The 15248-nt window shown below is 35.8% G+C and overlaps 2 protein-coding genes across 4 annotated transcripts; both read right to left on the reverse strand.

The window, feature by feature from the left end:
- Positions 1–698: 698 nt before the first annotated feature.
- Positions 699–6442, reverse strand: LOC131008535 (uncharacterized). Of its 3 annotated transcripts, XM_057935442.1 has the most exons (7): positions 6285–6442; positions 3832–5273; positions 3505–3585; positions 2581–2760; positions 1941–2006; positions 1620–1853; positions 699–1220 (listed from the first exon to the last, which is right to left on the reverse strand). In XM_057935442.1, the coding sequence occupies exons 2-7, from the start codon at positions 5267–5269 to the stop codon at positions 1000–1002; spliced, it is 2220 nt and encodes a 739-aa protein (XP_057791425.1). In that variant the 5' UTR covers positions 5270–5273; positions 6285–6442; the 3' UTR covers positions 699–999. The 3 variants fall into 3 exon arrangements, with proteins under 3 accessions (XP_057791425.1, XP_057791426.1, XP_057791427.1); XM_057935443.1 differs by having other exon boundaries at positions 3832–6408; XM_057935444.1 differs by lacking the exon at positions 699–1220 and having other exon boundaries at positions 1621–1848.
- Positions 6443–11199: 4757 nt separating this feature from the next.
- LOC131008536 (floricaula protein) lies at positions 11200–13788 on the reverse strand. Its single transcript, XM_057935445.1, has 3 exons — positions 13280–13788; positions 12811–13190; positions 11200–11701 (listed from the first exon to the last, which is right to left on the reverse strand). Exons 1-3 carry the CDS (start codon positions 13710–13712, stop codon positions 11336–11338), a joined length of 1179 nt encoding a protein of 392 aa, XP_057791428.1. The 5' UTR covers positions 13713–13788; the 3' UTR covers positions 11200–11335.
- Between the last annotated feature and the right edge of the window lie 1460 nt (positions 13789–15248).

Consider the following 15248-nt stretch of genomic DNA (forward strand, 5'->3'; position numbering starts at 1 on the left):
TAGTATGAAACTGCAAATCATGTAAGATTCGTGAATCGTGACTTCGAAAACCCTGATTCAATTGTCGATTTATACTCGAATTAAACCATGGGACACCAACGAGCTTAAAATTATGGAAAGTTGCATGCATGTGCAGAATTGGATGAGAAGCTCAAATAAACTCATATCAATTGAAATTTGAAGAAAACTTGCAAAACATGAAGAAGCTTGGGATTGATGGTTTGGTTTGTTATTTGCATTGTTGGATTAATTGACGTGGTAATTAGCAATTAATGTTGCATAGATTTGGTTATCGACATTGTTCTTATGATTTTAAGTTTATTGCTGTTATGATATGAAAAATTATAAATTCAAATATAACAATTTAGATTGTATATTTCCACTCAAATTAAAATATTTTAATCTTAAAAGTTGAATCGAATGAAAATCGACAATTCGATTGGACAAATATTTTTTGTCGATAACGTTAAACCTATCAATCGAATATTGATTAATTATGATCACCCTAAATCGGATATTGATTAATATCAATTGTATTCACCCTGCCTAATTCGTATCGAGAGATGACTTTTACGAAAACAAGGAATAACACTCAACAGCCTCATTGTTGCTACGATCTTATTATGAATTTTATTACTCATTCGAGTAATAGGTTTTGGATGACATGGTTGGTTGAATTTAATACATAACAGCTAGCGTTATTGAACAACTCATCCATTGATTTAAAATTCAATAGTAATAGTGCATGGTTACTGACATAATGAGATCGTCGGAAACCATATATATTACTATACCATGCATAGTTGCTAGTAATCAGCAACATAAAGCAGTAAACAGAAGGGCCTGCCTAGCTTTGACAAAAAAGAAACCAGCATTATATGTACAGTTCCATGAACTACACCTACCGACAAAAGAATTCCTATTACCCTCCCTTCCTCTTTTCTATTTCTAATTACCCTCCACCAAAAAAGTGAATAGACAGCAAAAACATAGAAGAGATTAAGTTTCACCAACGGCACAAGGAATGCAAGGAGGAATTTTCAGCTGGTCTTCAGGAGTGATTATTTGCAAGCAACGGTCATGAAATGTATGGCCACATGGAAGAACAGCAACAGGTGGCGGAATTGTGGGCTGGTACATTAAGCCTTCTTCTGTAAATGAAAGATCCCTTTTGCACAACTCACACCTCTGTCCGCTTGCCTCAAGTGCTTCTTCAAAACCTACAACCATGTATTCGAAGCTATCAAACAGCATATTAAGAATGCAATTGTAGAGACTTGTTCTCTAATATATAGATGTTACACAAAACCAATGATCTATTTGAAGCTATCAAATATCTCTTGCTAATGATACAATTAAATAAGGAATTAAGAACACAAAGACATCAGCGGTAAGTTCTTCCATAAAATTTTCACTAAGATAAAGACATTTAAATCCAGGAAATTATGACATGCATAGCTAATAAGCCTATGTCATGATTTTACGTGAAGTATCTCCTTTGCTATGCTTGAATCTAGTGGAGAATCAAATGCACAGTGACTGAAGTTATGTTAACAACTTATATTTCTTTCATTCCAATACGTGATTAATGCATCCAAAACTGCTAACAGGACTCCTACCTTTCCATTTTACATGAAGAGGCGCAGGTGGAATATGAATAGGAGCTGGACTAGGTGGAATGCCCTGCCTTTGTTGAGGAATAGAATCACTAATAGCAGGTTGTGGAATGATTTTCCTCCGTTGTCCTGAGAGTGCACTGGGATTTGCAATTGCCTTCCTTTTCAAAGGTGGATGAGAAATAATAGGAGCAACCTGAGGTGTAATATTTAGTTTTGCAACTGGAACTACCTGACCTACAAAACAAGAGAGATTCAGAACTATTACCAAAAGAAGTGGGTCCATAATTGGTTTTACTATGTAGATACATTGACATTGGATACCATTAGAATTATCAACTCGCGGTAAAACTGCAGATGATTGGACTGAGATCCCATGCTGATACGGACCTGCATTAATAAAAGGCATATTACATTGGAACATTTATTTCAAAGCTAAAGCCTGATTTATATTAGTCTAATAAAACATGGGAGAACCTGTTGCTACCATGGCTCTAAATTTCTTTAGTCGAGCAGCGAAATGGATTTTGGGTAGGGGGAAGGGGGGCAATAATGAAAGGAAGTACGTACATCAACCAAAGTTAGGTATTGCCAGCTTATGAAGCAAGGTTAACTAACAACACAATAGAAAATGGATTTTAAATATTCTTAATCCAATTTCTAACTATGGTGCAGGGCCTTTTTTTCACCAACATCTAAGCTCCTCCATATGATTTTCATTATTATAGTGCACTTATAATCAGATGGATGAGTCACCTATTTGATTTTTCCAGTTGGTTGATACCAGAACTGTTTTTCCTATTTATATTCATCATAGTGTTCAACTTGATGAAGAAAATAGATTTAATAGCATTTAGAGATAAACCGGAGTTAACTTACATCCTCATTTAGAACCCAAATTTTAACAAAGATATAAAAAAGTATAAGATAACTCGGGATTCTAACATTCTAACAGGTAACTAACCTCTTGCACGTCGAGCAGTAGCAAAATCATTAGGTTGAAGCCCCAGCCTCTTAGGAAAACAACCAGCCGCAGTGGACTGGTAACTGCTATTTTTCAAAAGCTGAAGCCTAAGTTTCTCAGGAGAAATATAGTTCCCACGTGCAGCAATAGGACTGATATTATGAAAAGCATGAAACTGCCCTGAGGAAAAAGAAAATCATGACATGTAAAATTGAAACATCTTGGCTGAATATAAGTTATGTATTCATAGACCAGCCTAAGAGAAAAAGAACTTCATCATCAATATTAGACATGTATCCAGCAGTAAATTGTGCCAAACCATTTCAATTACATTTGACAATATAAGCTCAACCAAAATGTGATTAGCTGTGAAAAAGGAAGGGTTAATTATATGCAAGTGGAGTCAGAGCCAAAAGAACTTGAATGACTACTATGTAGAATGTAGATGCTTGTTTTCTTAAACTTGTCTCATGTTAATTAATCTGCAATACTTGCTCAACGGGAAATTTTCCCAAGAGAAAGAATTTCAGAGAACTATCAAGCAAAACTGTAATCTCGCACCAACCATGTATCTACTCAGAAAAATTGTATGATGTTTTTGCATCTCCTTTCTGGATACCTTCTAAATCACTAAGGACCCTTCTCCAAGTCCTAGGCAGAAAATGTACAAGATGACTCAAGTACTAAAGTCCACAAGTCATTCGTTGAATAATAAAATCCACCCCTTCAAACACACCAGAGATAGTGTTTATGACATGAATGATTAAATAGGGAACCTTTTTAAGAACCAGAAAAAGAAAAGCAAGTTCCTTTTCAAACAAAAATCCAGTGAATGGGAAAATTTTAGTTTAGGCTTGAACAACAGTAGCATGTTTGACCAAAATCCCAGAGATCACCATTACTCAAATAAGTCAATGGGCTCACCCGCTGGTTGAACACTTGACGGGAATGAGCCAACTTTGGCAACTCCGGTACTCGTACCTTCTACCGAGGAGCTAAGATGTCCTACATCCAAAAGGATAGATAAATTCTTAGAAAGAAATATGTAGTAGAACATCAGATAAATAGACTACCCCATAATCTCCCACCAGCAAACCAAGCGCTTGGACAAGATGGTCTTTTTAATTCCCAATCTACAACTCCTAGGTTCTATTTTCTGGAAGCTGGCAGGGTATTTACATACAGCCAATTTTTATTTCAAAAAAAAAAAAAAAAAAACATCACAGTGTGAGTTCCACTTGTATGACTCACCTGGTTGTACATGGCTGGTGGAGCTCAGTTTGTCCCTGTGTGAATGGTAATTTCGGGAAGATTCGGATGACACATTCATGGAACTCTTCCTAGAGCAATCCTGTTGCCACGATATAGGTTGACTTGCAAAATATGTGGACATTATTTGTGGCTGTGAACCACATTTAGGTTGAGAGAGTAAAGTGCTTCTGGATGACAATGGCATTGAAGATGGCTCAGCTACCGATGTATAACATTTTGATGGAGCATTAGTAGGTGTATTAGTTTGCAGAGTATGAAGACCGGGAAATGGATCTGAATCCAGCCTGAATCCTGTTTCTCCAATTAGCCCACCTTCAAGCATCCTACTACATGCCGGTCCTGATAATCCACCAGCATTAATTCGAACTGTTGCAGGCCCACCTGGGAAAGTAAACCCCTCCAATTCACTGGGAATTCCTTTGCTGAAGTTACTACTGGATATTGACAATCCACCAGCATTAGCTTGGAACCTTGCATTCCCACCTGACAATTGAGAAAGACTCAAGGCATTCTTTGGGCAGTGTCCAATACTAGAATTATTAAACCGAGAAGGAACCTCCTGAACTTTACTGGAATGTTTTCGGGCAGAGAAATTTCTTTTAGGTCTTGACACCCCACCAGCATGAGCTAGGATCGTTGCATCCCCACCTGCCAATTGAGAAGGGATGTTCTTTGGGCGGGGTCCAGTAATAGGATTGTTACATTGGGAAGAAACCTCCTCCAATTTATTGGATATTTCTCGGGTACTGAAATTGCTATTAGGTCTAAAGTATCTGCCACCTCCAATTCCAAGAGTAAGGAAATCCTGATCAATTTTTTGTGAAGAACTAGAGGAAAGATGACCAATGTTGATATCATTTTTATTTCCTCTTGCACCCAAATTGTTCACAAGCGGCAACAAAGATGTACTACATCTAGAAGAAGAAAATTGTCCACTCATCTGGAACCTACTAATTCGACTACTTTGAGCTTCTGCTCCATGATTCTTTATTGGATAAGCTGTTCCAGTCTCACACCCTGGTGGGGTGAGGTTCGTGGGGATCTCTAAGTTACCATAATCCATGGAAGTGATAGCTGGACTCATCAGACAATCTACACCATCTCCTCTCATGCTTAGTTCAGGAGGCAGCATTTCATATTCTGTGCAGGACTCGGACACATCAGTCCAATTCTTACGCACCTTAGGATTTTCTATGCAATTCAGATCAGGAGTGTAAAAGTAACAATCATCTTGTATATCACGTCCAGAAAACTGATCATAACCCAGTGAAATAGGCGGGAGAGACATAACTTCATCTTCAAAACTACAAGTGCCATGAGTCCAGCCCCCAACATCAGTTCCATTTGGTTTATTTAGATACTGTTCATCTTTCCCTTTCTCCAAAGCAGTAGAGACTGGTTGATTGCCATATTCCATTTATCTAAACAAATTAAATAGAAGTATGTAAAAGAAACATTTTCTTCAACTGATTACAGGACAAATTTCGCATAATGCATGGTGGATGGCATAGAAATGTAAAGCGATAAATATAGTCAATTAGTTAAAGTCTTTTATGTCCTCTTTGAGACTAGGACATTAAAGCAATTCTTCTCTGGCACTGACTTGGAGGGTCAAAAATTGTCCGAGGAAAGGCATGTTATATGAAAATAAAAGGGGGCCTATGAATTTCAAAAAGATAGAAGCAATCAATCTTCTCTTCCCAACATTTCTCTTTAAGCAAAACATAACTCCAAATACTCACAGCGCTTCATAAACTCTTAGCACACAGTAGAGCTATGAAATCATGTACAATAGATGCTAGAAAAGATATACTATGTGTCACACCCAGAAGGGGATGAAACTAAATGATGGTTTCAATAATTTGATGTTCAAGTATCAAACATCATATGAACAATTCACAAACATTTGAAAAAGGTCCCAGTGCAGATACTTTCTTCCCCTGCCAAATATTTAACGTAATAAAATTGACAAAATTTTAAGACTTAAAATCAAGTATTAGAATCAAAAGCAGGTCTTCAAAGCATCATCAGTTTAAATGAAAAACCCCTTCCATTGGTATTGCTAAACACGAAAGAGAACACCAACGATCAGAAGATAAGAATTCAGAAGCCCACCAACAATTATCACAAGTAGTAATATGTGGGTGACGATACAATTATACACAGCACAAATAAGAAGCTCAAAACACAAATACAGGTCAGGATGCATAAAAAAACGTTAGATTTCCTTGATAAAAAAAAAAAAACCCCCTGAAAAATAAGGCATTAGCGAATTTATTTATTATCAATAAAAAAAAGGAACATAACTGATTCAATCAAAAATATGAATCAAGCAATCAGTTGATCAACAACCCTCGTACATAAATGGAAACTATATAAATAAATAAAGCCGCGTTTGACGAGAATTGAAGAGGGTTTTCACAATTTCATACCAGCTATGAACTGGTGAGATGCGTGGATTAGTTTTTGATCGGTGAAGAAAAACTTCAAAGTGATGACATATGAGAGTGGTGAGTGAGTGTATAGAGAGAGAAAAGTGTAGTGAAAGGAACGGAAGGAGAAAGAGAGAAGGTATTTTTGGCGCTTAGGGCTATGAGGAAAGAGATTTAAAGGGTTCGGTCGGTGGGCCCACTTTTGGCGTTTGCGGGGTGGTACACGTGTCATGAAGGGAGTCCCTTTGGTGGGCTGACGCGTTAGTCACTAAAATTTCCGGCTGTGACGTTTCGTTCTGTGACTGTCCAATGGAGGATTGGTTTTGCGACGAACGTGGCGTTAAATCAACGCGGGAGTTTGTGTTAAGCGGAGTGCATTCTATTTTTGTTAGCCCGTTGGGCCGAAATCACAAGGTAAATTTCGAGGCGTGCTCAATATGTATGTTCGACCCACTTAATGTTTTTTTTTTTTTTTTTTTTTTTAAAGGTAAATTCAAATAAAATTAAAAAGAGGAAGAGTATAAGAGGTACTCAAGCCCATACAAAATGAAAAAGAAAACAAACACCTCACAATGGAGACATCAAATACATCTAGACCAGAAGAAAATTACAAGGATCCAAAAATCAATCATAAGTTACTCGACTCAATATATACAAAGGAATTGTCAAAGCTTTGCACACGTTAACATACGTGCAACTTGTAAGAAATTGGTTATGAATTGACAAATGTTTAATTAATTTTTTTAGTAACAAAAACATTTAATTTAGTAGAATCAAGTGACACGTGATCTATTTACTTTTTGAGTGGATGATCGTAATATATTTACTTACTCAAAATTGATTTTCGATGAGTGGAAAATAATTAATTAAAATTTGTTACACGAAAAATAGAGGGTCTCACGGGAGCGCATATATTGTTAGAATTGAGAAACAATCTCAACCATCAAATTCTCTCAATCAAACGGACATCATTTAACAAGATTTCATGCGTCCAAATGTTAAGAAAGGATAAGTTTGTCATTTACTACATGATTATCCGTTTACTACCCTAAATACTTATAATCAAATCCATTTTATTTTAGGAAGATATGATTGAAGATACGACTTTAATTATAAAGAAATTATTTATGGTATATATTAATGACTTTACGTCTCATGTACTCCTAACTGAGTTCTTCACAAAAAAATTATGAATAATTCGCGTATTGAACATATATCATAAAGTAACGAACAATTCTATTATTTGTTATATTTTTTAATATGTTCGCTTGAATTATATAATGAATATTATCTAATTTTTATTGAACGTGTATCACAAAGTAACGAATAATTTATGAATTATGATGAACAATATTCTTTTTATGTCGAACATATTATGTTGGTGGTGGAATTAGTATATTATTCGATTACTTAGTTGTTTTTTTAATGAATATAATTTATTAATCATGGTGAACAATTTTTACTGATTTGTCGAACATAATTTGTTATTCAATGAAACATACTTCGTTGAACAATATCGTCTTCTCCAATACCAGTCCTCAAAAACCTCCACTATCAGCCGTCTAAAACTTCAAAAAGAAAATAGTTCACATTAATCCCTCTGACTCTCAAATCTTTAAACCAAACCATATATGTTCTTTAATTCTCAACATCGTCGAAATGAAAAAAGAGAAAAATCCGGGAATGACGAGACTTAGAAGTTAGAATGATTACGATTCTTACATTTCACTGGATTACCCCTCGGTAATTGTACTTGGAAATAAATGAATTACATGAAATAAATGAAATATACTAATTCGCCTAATTACTGACCATTGGATAGATTCAATTAAATGGCTCTGATTATATCTTATTTCTAACACTTAAAGGGTTTCTCAATTGAAGCTATATATATATATATATATAGGGTCGCATTTAATGGAGAACAACAAATATTCAAAAAACAGAGAACATTGAACATGTCAATAATTCCCCTTCAACGTTAAACGTTCGTAACAGTCATTTAGTTGAACACGTCGTTGAACATATAGGGGGTTGAATCCCATAACTTATAAATTCAACATTTATTCACGTCATGTTCAACGAAGTGACTGTAACGTTCAAAGAGAATTACTGACATGTTCAATGTTCTCTGCTATTTGAATATTTAGTGTTCTCCATTGAACTATTCCATATATATATATATATATATATATATATATATATATATATATATAAAAAAGCTTTACATAGAGAGAGCAATGTTACAGAAATAGGGAAAATTGGTGTTTGTTATGCCCGAAAACGAGGAAAAAAATATTATTGATTTTTATACTATTTCAGTCTTGTAATTAATTTAATTTAATTTTGTTATTGATTGAAGTACCAATTAATTTTAAGTGCATGGTATTGGTTCCTTTTAATATGGTTATGAATTTTAAATATAAATAAATTAAAAAAATGTTAGATTTTTAAATCAATATAAAAAAATTAGTATACCTTATGTATATATATATATATAGGGTTGGGTTCAATGAAAAAGACCTAAATGTAAGAAAGAAGAGAGAAGTAATCTCATCCGTTGATCTTACCTAATCTAACGGACATGATTTGTTCACGCCATGTTCAACGGATTTTTTCGTTGAACATTCGTGAACATATACAATATTTTTGGGGGTTATGGGTTTCGACCCCCCATATGTTCAACGAAAAAATCCGTTGAACATGGCGTGAACAAATCATGTCCGTTAGATTAGATAAGATCAACGGATGAGATTATTTCCCTCTTCTTTCTTACATTTAGGCCTTCTTCGTTGAACCTTGGCCTATATATATATATATATATATATATATATATGTGTGTGTGTGTGTAGTTGAAAATAAAATAAAAGTTTAAGTACTTTAAGGTTGAATATAGGTCACTCATATGAGTAATTAATGAGGATTATAGTTGAAAATAAAATAAAAGTTAAGTACTTTAATTAAGGTTGAATATAGGTCACTCATAGGAGTAATTAATGGGGATTACGAATTAATTAAGATAATCTATTAAGTTAGTCTCTTATTCATCCTTCCTCTCTAGGGCCAATTTCTGCTTGAATATATCGTTGGATTTTGGACAAAAACAATTTCAAAGATAAAGGAGTACTTAGTTGAATTTACACAGTTGATAATTACGTGAGTATTAATTGCATATGGAAACTAATTATTTGAATTTTAATTGCATATTGATACGAAAGATCAAATATAATAACATTAATTTTGATGATGATAGAAACAGTACTAATAATTTTAAGCTTGAGTAACCAAGCTCAATTAATAGCAGTACATCAGATGCTCACAAAATGATTTCACAGCGCAATAGAATCTGCTGTATACAGAAGGCCACACATGAAAAGTGGCACTACATATATATTCTTTATGCTAAGACGACGTACAATATTTAAATGGGTTATTAGGGACTATATGCACTATATAACTTAAAGAGTAGTTTGGTTTTGCACATAAATTTTAAAAAATGTAAAAAAATATAGGAACTTTAATATTGTAGTAATTTTGTCATAAATTCAATTTTTATTCAAATTAAAGTTGATGTGGCAAGTCAAAATATCGACGTGTACTCATCGAACGTTTTAAAAAATGGCATCGTATAAGACATCTCAAAAAGATATTGTATAAGACATCTCTAAACCTGTAAATTGAAGGGTTTTTATAGAGTTCGAATATCTAGAAATTGAATTTGTGATAAAATTACTACAACATTAAAGTTCATGTATTTTTTTATATCTTTCAAAGTTTATGTGCAAAACCAAACTACCCAAAAATTGGTGTATTTAGGCGTTAATAACCCTATTTAAATCTCAGCATATTGAATATGGAACAAATTAAAAGTTTAATGTTAAATTTTAAATTATAAAAAACAAAAAACAAATAGCCAACCAACACACAAAGGTTAACAAATTTTTTTTTATTTTTATTTTTCTCCCCAAAGGTTAACAAATTAATGTAGATCTAAAAATTATAAAAACATGAAAATTTTCAGGGAAATTAAAATTTCCAAACATAATCCAACAACTTCTTGAAATTCTCCTGAATGATCGAACCTCTCCCTCTCCTTTTCACCCAACCTCAACCTCTCCATTTCAATTAGTATATCTTTAGTATCTTCATCGTAAACGACCAAATTATAAATAAAATCAAAGTCCCAACCCAAAAAGATAAAATAAAATTGGAGGCGCAGCTAGAAAAAGGAGGAGATGGAGCCTCCTTGTAAGGAGAATCAACCATTGGATCTGATGGTTGATTGTTGGAAGAGTGTCATACGAAGGTTGCATTTCACTCCAACAAGATGCAACCTTCGTATTATAAAAGTTGATTAAGTCAACAATTATTGTAATTCTTGAATGCATATGAAAAACGAGTAGTTGTGTGGTTAGATTTTCGACTCAAATTTTTTAATCTTCATGATTTATGACCCAAATTTTCGACAAGCTTTTTATCCACGTTAGCTTCAGATGATCAGAAAATTTGCCGCAAGCTATTAGATGAACAACTTAGTATATGTTATTTTTGTAATTTTTTTAATAATTCAGCGTAAAACGTCTACGAACTATATATAATATAAGCATAATTCATCTTAAAAATTATTAAAAAACTGAAAAAATTGAAAGTAGGACAACAAAAGTGGTGGGATAAGGGATCTCATGTACTGATTCCAAAATGAAAAAACTCAATCGAACTCTTGGGTGTACATGTATATGGATTACTCTAAAACGAACTATTAATGAATCAATTCCATGCCATGCACATGAATGATATTTTCTCATCACTAATTAATTTTCATATTTTTGTGATGATAAATTATTTCCGTTAAAATGATCTGTATGGTCTTTTAGAGAAGTTGACATAATTAATCAATGCCACATTATATGTCCTTCACCGATTAAATTTAATTCATTGGAATGGAAATCTGAGATGGGAAGGAGCTAATTATGAGCAATTTGTAAATCGAATCTCCGACAGAAAACGAAAAGATATTAGTAATAATGAAGAGCAGTAGTAGTAGTAGGTAACTAGAAGGGCAGATGATCGACTCCGGCGGCGGTGATTGAGCTGGAGGCGGCGGTGGTGCTCCTCTCGGCGTGGCAGAGCTGGCGGAGCTTGGTGGGGACGTACCAAATGGAGAGGCGGGGATGGGCGTTGAAGATGGCGTCGATGTCCCATCCCTGCCTGGCGGCGACGGCAACCAAGGGCTTGTAACACGCCTGCCTCCAGGCGCCCACATTCTCCCCGCGCTCCTTGAAAGCGCGCCGCAGCGCATTCGACGTCTCCTCGTCCAAGCAGTGCAGCGCGTAGCAGTGCACGTAGTGCCGCATCTTCGGCTTGTTGATGTAGTTGGCTCCCGCCTTCTTCGCGTACCGGAACACTTGGTTCGTCACCTGCATTTCTTATCATATCACTCAATACTCCATCTAATTAACTTACAATCCAATTCATCACACAACTCCTATGTCTATCTCAAGGATATGATTAATCAGATTGTGTTTTATGTTTTCACTTATTACACCCGTACATGCATGCGTCTATATATATATATACAAGTAGACATAGTGACAGAATTTTTCTCGTACTAAAATCACAGCAGGGATATTTAATTTGTCTCATGCCAATTGATTCGACGAAATCACACTTATAACCGATAGGGCAGGAGCAAAGAAACAGGAAAAGGAAACCGAAAGATTCCACGTTAGAATTGACTGCACTCTTTAATTAAAAAGAGAGATGAGATCACAAGTTAGAGAGAGAGAGAGTTGAAACGAAAGATTTGGCATGATGATGAATTTTTTTGGAACAAGCGTGAGATGAGAGAGAGTGATGACAGAGAAACAGGTGTCACCTATTTGTATTTTATGGAATAATGTGCATTGATTCTTGTTTGGGCCCCTTCAATTTTTATTTTATGGCAGAGAGGCCCAGAAGTTCCGTACGCGAGCTGTCGAGTTCTCATGTGGACAGCTGCTTCTGCAACCTGACCCAACCAGGCCCTTTTTTCCCCTCAGCCCAATTCACTCCTCACAATAATACATCCAAAATTTATTTCTCATGTTTCCTTATCACTTCATCGTTTTTCTTCCCAATATTATCTTTTTTGATAACACCATACTACTACATTCTATTTCTACTTCTTCCCCCCCCAATAAAACCCTTCATATTTTTCGTTTTCCTAAGATTTATATAGCCTATATACATATCTAATTAATGAAACGAGCCATAAGTTGGAAAGGACGTGCTTTAACAGATAGATATATTAATTAAGACTACTACTCATAAAATAGTAAGAAAGTTGAAGAAAGCCCTATAGTCAAGAAAAGAAACGACAATGATAACAGTCCACTAAATGATATGTCTTGAAATAGAATATATGTGATCAAAATAGCTGATTCTGGGACGTAATTATTAAACATGAAACGACGAAGACCCTTTGCATCTTGGAGAATTATAATTAAAATGTGCAATAAATTCATTGAAAAAGTAGAGAGTGAGTTACCTTGGTGGGGCATTTTTCTCCTCTCTCCTTAGCTATGTTCTGAACTTGGATCAAGAACTCGCGGCATTGCTCATAGAGATGGAATAAGTAATCGAGGCCGTTCTTCTTCCCACGCGCCACCTCCCCGGGCTCCGTCACGATGAAGGGATGCTCCCTCTGCCGCTCATTCCCTCCGCCGCCGCAGTTCTCGTCGTCCTCCGCTCCCTCGGTCTCGTCGTCGTCCTCCTCCTCCTCCTCCATGGACGCCATCCTGGACCTGCCCTTGCAGCTGCTCTTCCTCCGCCTCTGCTTCCTCCCGTTGGCCACCACCATCTCCCAGACCCCGCCGCCGCCGCTCCCCGCCGCCTCCTTCTCCTGCTGCACCGGCTCCTCCGACAAGCCTAGGCACAATTTAATTGGATTAGTAATGCATATCTTATTTCATGCACATGCAGCAGGTTTAATTAGTTACGTGAGTTAGGAGGCTGACCTTCCTGCGAAAGCGCGTCGAGAGCATGCGAGGCGTCGCCGGAGAGGAGGTGGCGGCGGCGGGCGTCCTCCTCGTCGAGGCGGCGGCGCTCGGCTCTGACGGCGGCCTTGATGCCGTATCGCTCCCCAACGAGGAGGTCCCAGCGGAAAATCTGGCAGAGGCTGTTCATCATCTCATCAAGCTCCTCATCTCTCATGTCCAAGAGCGTGTTCACCGTGAATCCCAGCTCAGCGATCTTGGCGGCGGTGAAATACCTTATGCCGTATGCTTGGAAGAGCTCCTCCAAGCCCCCCAGCTCGCGCGGCCTCATCGAGTAGGCCGCGGGGGCCGGGGGAGGAGGCGGCACCACCGCCTCCAGCAGCCGGTTCGGGGGCGCCAGCCCGGCCCGAGGGTCCCACTTGAACAAGCTCGCTGAGAAGGCATCAGGATCCATATTTCCACTCAAAAAAGTTTGTTTGGTAGTGATGGATATGGTTGGAGGTTTGTGGTTGGGGAGAAGGGCTGCCCTTTTAAAGATCACTAGCTTTCCTTTACTTCTGTACTTGCCCAGATACACTAGGATTCATATGTTCCAAATCTTACTTTATTTTATATTTTTCAACATTAATTAATGTCTCGCCGTGCGTTTAAAATGTGCATGGTCAAATATATGTGACATGCATAACTAAATTTACTCCCACAAAAAATAGTTTTAGAGAAGAACCACATAAATTTTAATAAAAATAATTAAATATATATATTGTGAATAAAGAAGATACCCACACTTAGAAAGTGTTAATAATAATAGTAGTAATAATAACAACAAATAATTGTATTATAATTAAGTTGATAAACGGACCACAATGTGATAAAAAGTTTTCAAAAATAAAAATATACTAGTAATTTTATGAACGTTCCAAAATAATAAAAAATGTACTCTCTTCGTCCCACTATAAGTAGTTCAAAACTTTTTGGCACGAGAATTAAGGAGATGATGTAAATTGATTAAAAGTGGTAGGACCTATACTTTTTTAGGGTTAATGTAAATTTTCCATTTATGAAAATAGGCTACTTATAGTCAGACGACTCAAAATAAAATATAGGTCATTTTTAGTGGGACAGAGAGAATACTATTTTTTATGAACAGAGAAAATATTATTGTGCGTAATGACTAATGAACAAGGACGGAGGGAGAGTGGTGTGGTGTCTAGATGTGTGGGGCACTTAAGCCCTCTTGGGATTCTAGGAAAAAAAGGGTATTAATGTTATGCTTTTGATAATTGAAAAATGAAAAGAAAAAAAAATCCTAGTACAATTTTTTTATTGATGCTAATAATTTGATTAACGTACCATATAATATAATTTTATTAATTGGTAAACCATAACACCAGAACTACTAGTATTTGTTGTTGAATTAGCTAGACTGGTTTTATTATCTATATATATGCTTCAATTTATTGTTTGTAAGTATTAGATTGTATTTAATTAATTCTTCCATATGTGAATATTCATACGTATTAGAGAAGCGCATACAATTATAAATAATTGATTAATAGCCATATTGATAAAATATTTACAACTTTCACAAGTTTTAAAAAAATAGTAAAAAAATGATCAAAATTAATATATAGTGTACCGAATTTTCGATCGTTATTCGGTCGTTAAAGTTAACGACCGAATTAACGCCATTAATTTTTGGAACGACTATGTAAATAATGATCGATCAAATCAGTCGTTAACGACCGTTTTTCAATTTTAACGATCGAATTTCCAGTCATTAAGCCACATTTTCTTATAGTGTTTGTAGCTAGCTTTTATATAGTAGGGTTAAGGTACAAATATTCTATTCCTAAACTAAACACCCCTAGAGCGTATACCCCACATTCTCGACCTTGGCCCAAATACGGCTCCAGAGTCCATAAAAATGATGCATTTAAACCCAACAAGTTAACGGCCGTTTCTTGCCGTTAACTTGTTGGGTTTAAATGCA

Source organism: Salvia miltiorrhiza, chromosome 2 (genome assembly GCF_028751815.1).
Source record: "Salvia miltiorrhiza cultivar Shanhuang (shh) chromosome 2, IMPLAD_Smil_shh, whole genome shotgun sequence".
NCBI classification, from domain to species: Eukaryota; Viridiplantae; Streptophyta; class Magnoliopsida; order Lamiales; family Lamiaceae; genus Salvia; species Salvia miltiorrhiza.

What these genes read in the sequence shown, in the direction of transcription:
- LOC131008535 (XM_057935442.1), bottom strand. Translation starts at nt 5,269, where the DNA reads ATGGAATATGGCAATCAACCAGTCTCTACTGCTTTGGAGAAAGGGAAA. An exon ending in GTCAAGTGTTCAACCAGCGG is followed by an intron (nt 2,761 to 3,504) that starts GTGAGCCCATTG and finishes CTTTTTCCTCAG; the next exon opens with GGCAGTTTCATGCTTTTCAT. An exon ending in GCGAGTTGATAATTCTAATG is followed by an intron (nt 1,854 to 1,940) that starts GTATCCAATGTC and finishes CTTGTTTTGTAG; the next exon opens with GTCAGGTAGTTCCAGTTGCA.
- LOC131008536 (XM_057935445.1), bottom strand. Translation starts at nt 13,712, where the DNA reads ATGGATCCTGATGCCTTCTCAGCGAGCTTGTTCAAGTGGGACCCTCGG. An exon ending in CGACGCGCTTTCGCAGGAAG is followed by an intron (nt 13,191 to 13,279) that starts GTCAGCCTCCTA and finishes AATTGTGCCTAG; the next exon opens with GCTTGTCGGAGGAGCCGGTG. An exon ending in GAGAAAAATGCCCCACCAAG is followed by an intron (nt 11,702 to 12,810) that starts GTAACTCACTCT and finishes TAAGAAATGCAG; the next exon opens with GTGACGAACCAAGTGTTCCG.